General features: G+C 31.8%; 1 protein-coding gene across 1 annotated transcript; it reads left to right on the forward strand.

Moving 5' to 3' along the window:
- Positions 1–579: 579 nt before the first annotated feature.
- On the forward strand, positions 580–9,166 carry LOC124362975 (60S ribosomal protein L11). Its single transcript, XM_046817897.1, has 6 exons — positions 580–697; positions 3,952–4,119; positions 4,862–5,011; positions 7,652–7,799; positions 8,005–8,099; positions 9,097–9,166. The coding sequence occupies exons 1-6, from the start codon at positions 692–694 to the stop codon at positions 9,127–9,129; spliced, it is 600 nt and encodes a 199-aa protein (XP_046673853.1). The 5' UTR covers positions 580–691; the 3' UTR covers positions 9,130–9,166.
- The last annotated feature ends 503 nt before the right edge of the window (positions 9,167–9,669 follow it).

The raw sequence follows: 9,669 nt of genomic DNA on the forward strand, positions 1-9,669 counted from the left end.
TAACATAAGAAGAGTTCTTTTTTAGTAAATGTGTATACTTTAATATAACACTGTAACACAAATGTAGTAAATCAGTTATAGTTTTTAAAAATACACCTGCGTATTTCTAACAAAACCTGTTAAAAACCAAACACTATTCACAAACAAAACCTAAAATAATCTAGGTAATATATTCACCTATAATAACTATACCGTTTTTGTAAAACGTGATGTTGTAGAAAATTGCCATAATTGCTTAATTTTTTCTTGATACAGATGATTATTTGACGGTTTAATGCAAATTAGGCATTTAATCTAAATGTTCCTGCAGAATCAGGTTAAATAATTTATTACTATCCCTCCGTACTTGTTCTTTTCGTACTTAACTTGTCCGACAACTTCTGAAGGATAATCTGTTTAACGGAATGACAAGGATAGAAATGTTATGTTTTGTTGTATTGAGTTAGCTATCTATCGTCTATTAGTTATTATACATCAAAGGTCATAATATCATCAGAAACACCGATATCCTGAAATATAACCGGTAATTCCGGTAAATAAAGAAAGCTATTTTAGGTCACCGTTGTTGGTTAATTTTATACACCGGTCTTACCGGTTACGCTTTCAGAGTATGACATTTGTTACCTTCCGGTTCTTATGGTAAAAAAACATCTGCACGACCCCAGAAGTTCATCCTCTCTTTCCTGTAGCCATGGCGGTGAGTAATGTTGGATTTTACCATATAATTACAATTTAATCCAAATGAATCGTTGTATTTATCTAAAGTATGAAGGAAAAAACTTTTCACCTGCTTTTATTATTGTGTCTTAGTACTTTTACGGCGTACCTAAAATCATTTGACATAAACATCATGTGTTTGGGTTGTGACGTTTCACATGATTATTTTAAGAAATTATTAGATCACAATAATAATTCCACATTATTGGGAGTGAATTCATTTTATTTCAGTTTTATAATTTTAAGCAGTAACTTACATTTTTATATTATAGAGAATAGAGAAAGTTGAGGTTATGTTCATTATTTTTATGGACCTAGGCTATGCCTGAGCTATATGCTTGGTAACAAATGCCATGAACTAGCCTATCCCACACAAATTTTCATGAATGCTGGAGATTGGCTTTTAACTGCTAATTATGACATCACCAGTTGTATTATTAATTGATGACCTGGATTTAGTTGTTAGTATTTTGAGTTAAGGGCAGATTAATCAACTTCAGGCCTGCCGTAGACTGGTGTGGGGGTAGGGATGTTTCCCATGCTGGTTACCTCACATTTTCATGAGATGAATGCAAGTTCTGTGCAAGAAAGCTGTGTAACGTTTGAGCTGTATATAAGCAGTGTTTTAATGTTTCATAATGAGTCTGAATTTAATTATTTATATTCACTAATTAATTTAATTATCCTTTTGAGCTATAGAAGACGGAAAGTATCTTAGTATTAGTAAAGGCGAGACTAATAAGTGGCCTACACTTGTTATTCGATCGTCATTACCGAATGAGTATGTATATTTCCCAACTTCGATATTATATAATAATTGTACAACAAGAATGATTATACATTAACAACATGAATGACACGTTACATAAAAAAAAATACTTGTCAAAATATTGCTACTGTTAAAAATATCAACCCACTTTAACCTGCACCACATGTTAAAAGATTCTTGCAGCTTGCCTAGATAGCTGTGAGCATCTGCTTTTGTGAAATGGAGGAAAGGATTCTTACCCGACAGGTGCACTTCTCTGAGGTACAAACAATTACAAAAATTGTCTGCTAGACAGTCTACCAGTATTCCACTCCTCAATTTCTATAACTGCTCAGCAAAAACCTTCAATCTCATACTCATCGCCATTTTTGAAATCTCCAAAAAATGTTGGTCATACATTCAATAGGAAGAACAGAATGAATGTAGGCTGCTTATTAAAGTCTATCCTATATGAAGAACAGGTAAATGTGAAATTAATGGCCAGAGTGGCAAAGATGAGTTTCGCATTATTAACCTATTGTCATTGTCCTTCTGAACAAAACAATAAAAGATTTCAAGTCTTAGAAATGGCATATAATGAAGTTATAGAACATTCAAAGTGGTGCTACATGTGCAGAGTAATATTCTCTTGTTATAAATCTGTGCCGGGTGTAACATGGTCTTGTGACCGACATCACTCATCACAACATTTTTGGATACGCCAAATAAATATAATGTTATTCAAACTATCCTGATATTCAAAATATCTAATGTACAATTCAAATAATCAAATTTGACGAAATAAATTTTATCGTTCATTTAGACCTACTGAGAGTAAAGTTCACATTGGCCTGACAAGTGCCTCTGGCCATTAGTGTGAGGGATTATCAAAGTTGTTGCAACAAATGAAAAGCATCCCTTGAGGTAGAACCTATCATTAAAGATCAAATTCTATCTGAGGATCTGATCACGAATACCTCAGGCCATTACTACTAGCTAGGAAACGCAAAGAGAACAAGAAGAACAGTATAGCCTACAAAATGACTTTCATTTTAATTATTAAAAAACCTAGTTTTGTGATTCTCACATCCTAAAACCATGTATATAGTTATGTTCAGGAGGATGAGCAGAATACGTTTGTAACTTTGAAATTTCTATTGGCAACTCAGGTCGTTAACTTCACTGATACTGAAGAATAAACTACATATTGAATTTGTTGGTAGCTTTTAATCAATTGTAGGGAAACTCATTTACAAAGAAAAGTTGAAGATATATTTAATAGAATACAAAGAAATTGAAAATTCAATTTAGTGTAATCGAATGAGATTTGTTTCTTCAGAACCTATGTTTATCTAATATGTCCAGACATATAATTCTTAGAGCCTATATTACCGAGTAGGCTGTAGGTTATTCAGAACTTCGAACTACATACTTTAATAGTGGATAACATTTAATTCTTGAGCGATTTTTATTTCAAACATTTTAAATAGTAAGATAAAACATGTTTTTCCGAACTTAAAAATCAAATAGAACTGTAGAATAAAGCCTCATCTTCAATCACACAAAAAAATGATTTCTATATGTTGCATTATACTCCTATTATCTAAGAATATGTAAATTTCAATCTTTTATATAACGCCTCTTTAGTGTATTGTTCCTAGTTCGTAAATTAAAAAGCCACTGTAACACGTAAATTAAGTCACTGATTATTTTACTATCCTTAGCCTATTTTTTCAAAAATAATAAAAGGGTAAAGAAATCAACACAAAAAGCTATTCAGGTCTACTAAAAGTTTTAAAATTTCATATTTTCGTAGTCCTAGTAATAAGCAGTTTTAAGGATATTTTGTGAAAACGTACTGAAAGTTCAGAGCATTTTTTCAGATTTCCAAAAAGGCCTTATTTAGAAAACTGACACATTTACAACTTCTGGTCTGGTTATAAACTATAATATGTTTTTTAACTAAAAGCTTTACAATAATGGAATGCCACATGGGCTAGCTCAACCATTTTCTCCTGCATGTAAGGCAAAGGAACATTGGCCGTACAGGAGTAGGGATGGGGACTTTGTTTTGCCTGTGCTATTTTTTACAAATAATGACCTTGGGCAATACAGACATAATTGTTGATTTGTGCTGTATTCTTTTTAAATTTTCAGCAAGCCAAGCTTTGAATTTTATGAATTGTATACATTATTGAAGGTTTTAATTTTTTGATTGTGTTTTACTATTGTACATATGTGTAACCACACAAACAACTAAAACATACAGTACAGTAGTTTAGTTTTAAAGCTTTTAGTAGTATAGAAATTTGCTGTATCATAAAGTTAAAACTGTACAGATGTACTTATTTCATTTTAAATTGTGGTTTATTGTAGGCATTTTCTCCATAAAACGTGTTTGTGCAGTGCATAATTATGTACAGTAAGTTGAGCTTTGGAAATTATTTAGTCAACAATTTGATGTTAATTTTTAAAATATTTTGCAGGACAAGGTGAAAAAGGGTACTCCCAAAGTCGTCACTCCTCATGCCAAAAAACCTAAAAAGGAACCCAAAGACAAAACGAAGAACACAATGAGAGATGTACGAATCCGCAAGCTTTGCCTGAACATCTGTGTGGGAGAGTCTGGAGATAGGCTTACTCGTGCAGCTAAGGTAACCCTAGAGCTTATGATTATTTTATATTGTCAAATGAAGAGATATAGTATTTTGTGTCATGTTATTTTCCACAAATTAATCACCAAATAGCTGTGATTCACTAAGTCATTTAGGCCATTGCTTGCAATAGAAACTAAAAACTTGGTTTTATATGCTCACAAGTTTGGTATTCAATACAAGTGAATGTTTCTTCTTCTATGGGGCGGCCTACTGCCATGCACTTACGCCTCAAGGGCCTTTTGCGCACTCTGGGAGCACACCATGAAGCCTACCAGTCAATGATTTCAGCAGTTCCACAAACTGCTGAATGTTTACTAGTCCCACTTACCAAGATTATGTTGATCTTTTTAGTGGAAACTTGTAGAACAGCGTTTTAAAAATAGCTGTATAAATATTACATAAAAAGGTGAGGAATAAATATCTAATATGAAAGTTTCCCTCTGGAGGGAGAACATTCTACTATATGAGGGATTTCTTCTTAGACCTAAAATGCTGAGATATTAATCACAACAATTATTGAAAAATATACTGAACAACAGTAGAATATTTTATTTTATTCATAAAGTTAACAAAAACTTACTTAACCTAACTACCTGACTGTGTCCTACTGAGAGCTTACCACCCTGCCCAAGGAGAATTTTTTTCGTTTAGGGCAAATTACAGGCTACAGTGCACCGTCAGATTTAGTTCTGTTCCATAGATTTGCGATGATGTTATCCCAGTGTTGTGTTATACGCAGGTGTTGGAGCAACTGACAGGACAGCAGCCTGTGTTCTCCAAGGCGCGATACACTGTCAGATCCTTCGGTATCAGAAGAAATGAAAAAATTGCTGTTCACTGCACAGTCAGAGGAGCTAAGGCTGAAGAGATCCTCGAGAGGGGGCTCAAGGTGAGTGTAGTAATGCCATTATTACATATTCTGCTTTGTATTCTTGATGGAAGTGAGTAGGTTTTAATGGAAAAGACATTTTTCATACTTCCACATTTAATTTATTACAAAGCGCTTTCGCCGGTTAACACTTTGAGTGCTGGCCCTAAATGACATGTAACTCTGTAGAATGCTGGGCGTTTTTGGTGGTTTTCAAAAATTTATTTAAAAAAAAGTATTTAAGGTATGAAAAAAATACTTACATGCCTTAATTCAGCTTATTTTCGTCTTTCTTTTAACGTGAGATTGTTAGTGGTTTTTTTTAAAAAAAATACACAAAAAATGTTTTTTAAAAACATATATTTTTGGAAAAAAAATTATTTTTTGAGACAGTTTTTTTATCTAACTTACTAAACTAAGCATATATACAGTTATTTACAATGACCCATTTACAAATATAAACTGTCCTTTGAATAATACAAATCATGTTTTTATGTTTTGTAGTTTTTTGACAAAAAACTATGCCGTCATATTGATGCGTCGGCATCACTTTCGCTGTCAGCACTGTTTTCAGCATCTGTAACATAATAATATACTATGTAAAATATGAATATATTTTCATTTTATTCATAAGAATAAAATATTAGTTGAATAAAGTTAATTTATTATAATACAAATTATAGTTTGATTCACGAAAACAATAACATAACCAAACTTTTAGACTGATGTTTATATGATAAATAGACTTACTTATTCTTACCTGAAGTATGTGTCTAATCTTCTTCCATTAAATCAGGATCAATGTCAGAATCGTCAAAAATACTATCTACACCAATAAAACTATCTTCATCTAATACATCACTGATCGCAACGTCGTTCAAGCTGCGAGAAGCCATGATTGCGACATCGACTGCCGGTTGCAACGAACGTCACGTCAGCGGCACGTAAACAACGCGACCGAAGTTGCTTTGTCATTAAGCTCATACAATACATCTGACGCTTTCTAGCGGTGAATTGTGTTACTAAAAACCCAAATAACATTGTAGAGTAGGCAAAACCCGTTTAAATACGGACAATGTAATATAATACCAATTGAAATGACAACCACGTAAAACTACGGGATTAGCATTCTTCGGAAGTTTCGCCGTTCCGTAAAATTACGGGATTAGCACTCTAAGTGTTAAGGCATCATCAGTTAGATATATCAGTGATAATTCTCTATATAGTGCATCGTATCCAAATGAGAAATAAAGATTTGATTGATTGATGTTTGATGGTATTGACAAAAGAAACCATATGGTGTGGTATTATCTATATCTGTTATATTTTATAAATATCCAGATTGTGTTTATTACAAATTGGATTGCATTTGGATCATAGTCAGTAAATTCAACTTATCAAACGTCTAAAATATCGTACATTTTAATTTTTCCCATCACAAAACTGACATCAGAGCGTAAAAGGCTAATAGCACTTATAATATAAATGAACAAGTTATGTTTATCTTTTTTTATTTACAGCAATTAGGATTCATCATATAACATTGGATATTTGGGTCAATTCATATAATGTTACGAAGCAGACCGCCCCAAAATTCCCATTATTTTTGTTAATTTGTATAATCTAATAAGAGAGATCAGAGTTAGTGCCATAAAATATATAATCATGAATTTAACAGGATTTAAATTGATATAAGTGACTGTTTAATGGGTCACTCTGAAGTAGGTACCCTTTTGGAGGTTAACGACTCACAAAATAAATTTCATTGCTTAGTCTCAATTTCATATTAAAACCCCCCATCCTATTCCACACATCAATGACACAATGTGGCTTTGTATCAAACCTTTGTAAAATATCGGAAAATGTAATTTTTATTGTAGAGAAATTAAATAATCCACAACAAACTTTCAAAACAACACTGTGTGCAAAATTTCTATAAAATCCAAGAAACGTATACATTTAATAAGAAATTATTCATGTTGAGACAAGTAGACCATGACGAGATTCCTGGACGGGTTCTCAGTGGTGTTACTGAGCAGTGGTGAGAAATGTACAGATATTATGCAATTTGGGCTGTTGTGGATCACTGAGCAGCTCTGCAATTACGTGTGTGGCTGTACATCAAATTCGTATTAGTGCAGTATATTAGGATGGATATATCGCAGGTCCAAATATTAATGCAGCGTAAGGAGTTTAGGCATGACATTTCTGCTTTACGGGGTGACAATATGATAACCCATTTCGAATTTTTAATTGTGACACAGCTGAAAAATAACACAATGTTAACACAGTACAGCATATGGAACAAAAAAACATTGCAAAATGTGCAACAGATATAATAGTAACTTAAGCGTCTCAATAACAGTGCAATTCAATGTAGAACAATTAACTAATTCGTGTTTAAGCTAATTAATTAATTTGGCACGAGTAGTTGCATCTGCAAAAAATACTAATAGTGTTGAATTTATAGAATCAGTCCATACAATTAAAATAATGCTATTTGTATCTATTAGATAATCAAATAAATACATACAAAATCGTATGCCATAATGTAAAAACTATAAAAAAATCATTAAATTCCTGTTGAGATTTTAAAATATGTATAAATGGACATAATATATAAAATCGAGAATGGTTTTAAACCTGTTATTTGATTTCCAGGTGCGTGAATACGAGTTGAGGAAGGACAATTTCTCAGACACAGGCAACTTCGGCTTCGGTATCCAGGAACACATTGACTTGGGTATCAAATATGACCCCACCATTGGTATCTACGGGCTGGATTTCTACGTTGTTCTGGGCCGACCAGGTAATATTATCTGGGTGTTACCTTTCTTCAAATTAGTTACTTTAATAGGTCATAAATATTTTTAGGCAAATAGACTCCGTGTTCTCTATATGAGCAACATTTTAACTCTCAAACTTTTAATTTCTGGTAGTCTGGACAGTAAAAAGTAAGGATGCAATGTTATGTTTTATGAAGATATACTGATGTATGGTGTGGTTGTTTGTAGGATTTAACGTCGCACACAGGAGGAGAAAGACCGGAGTAGTTGGTTTCCAGCACAGGCTCACCAAGGAGGATGCCATGAAGTGGTTCCAGCAGAAGGTAAACCTACCTACTCAATCAGTAGAATTCTTATTATGTTCATTTAGGAGAATCTGATTGAATAATTCCTTGACCATTTTAGAGACATATCAAACAAAAAGTATGTATGTGAGAAGCAATAACTGTAGCAATATAAAATGAGAGAATTTGTTATCATTCCAATGTATTGATGATCTATTTCTATAGCTTTGTAAACTAATAAAATATTTAGTTGTTTTAGCAGTCTAGCCTTTTGCAACTCGATTGTTTCCTTTTATTTACTGTGTCCATTGAAATGTAGATTACAAGGCCTATTGATTGATATGCATTGGAATCCCCCATTTTTAGTGGCACTAAATACAATTTATTTTATTTTTTAATTTTTTTACTAAGCATAAAGCACATACATTAAGTGCCATAAATATTCAATGTGGACATTGCTGTATATATGTATGTGCACTGTGTAGGATTGTTTACGTATTGAGCACAAACAAGCAATATTTTTGAAAATCTAATATGTTTCCATATATATATATATATATATATATATCTATATATAAAAGCATTGAATCGCAAAAAGTACTTGCTCCGCCGGATTCAATGTTTATTGAAATTAAATTAGGCTATTGCCACTTATACAAATTTAATGAATATATATATATATATATATATATATATATATATATATATATATATATATAAGGAAACACTAAAAACTATATTTTGTAGGGCATAGGCAAAAGTTATTTAACGAAATGGACCAAATTAATATCTTTCCTATGTATATCAATGTTTGAATCGGTTCATATGCAAGATTTATATTTTTTAGTTCTAAAATGACAGTAATAAACAAGAATAACAATGTATAAAGTTTTTGCTGAATTTTGTTAAAAAGTTGTTTCAAAGAAGGGATAAAAAAAAACTTTATTATTAAAATTAATAAATACACATTTTTATTGAGATGTGTAACAAATGTGTTATATGTTTTGTTCTAATGTTTTCTGTGCTCCTGTTTCAGTATGATGGAATCATCCTCCCTGGCAAGAAGTAATTTTAACATTTGTACAATAAATGTTTTAAAAAACTAATACCTGTTATTTATTGTTAATCCTGAATGTAATAGCTTATGTAATGTAAATAACATTTTTAATTATGAGATCCTTTCTTTCTTGGCTAATATTATGTACCCACCAACCTATTTATCCAAGATGATGTAAGATTTATACAGATTTTAATGACAGCAAAATATATCTTAGCTATTGAATGTAATTAATTTTCAGTACTATCTAATTAATCTTTCATTACAATGTGTTAAAAATATTTAAAGCAAATGAAACTGGTGTGTAAAGGTGTAGTGATAAAACAATAATGGTAATATTAGTTTTCGAAATGGCTTACTTTAGGATCCAACGATGAGTTACATAATATCCAAGGCACAACTATTTGAAATTGGAACATTTTGTACAAAGTGAAGTTGCCAATCAAGTGTTGTATTCGTATTTTTTTGTGATTGAAGCAGTGCTGAAAGTCATCTTTTGAGAACAGTTTGAAAATTAGTTTCCTTCAGTCGATTTTTGATCTTGGGAAACTG

Source organism: Homalodisca vitripennis, chromosome 5 (genome assembly GCF_021130785.1).
Source record: "Homalodisca vitripennis isolate AUS2020 chromosome 5, UT_GWSS_2.1, whole genome shotgun sequence".
Lineage (NCBI taxonomy): Eukaryota > Metazoa > Arthropoda > Insecta > Hemiptera > Cicadellidae > Homalodisca > Homalodisca vitripennis.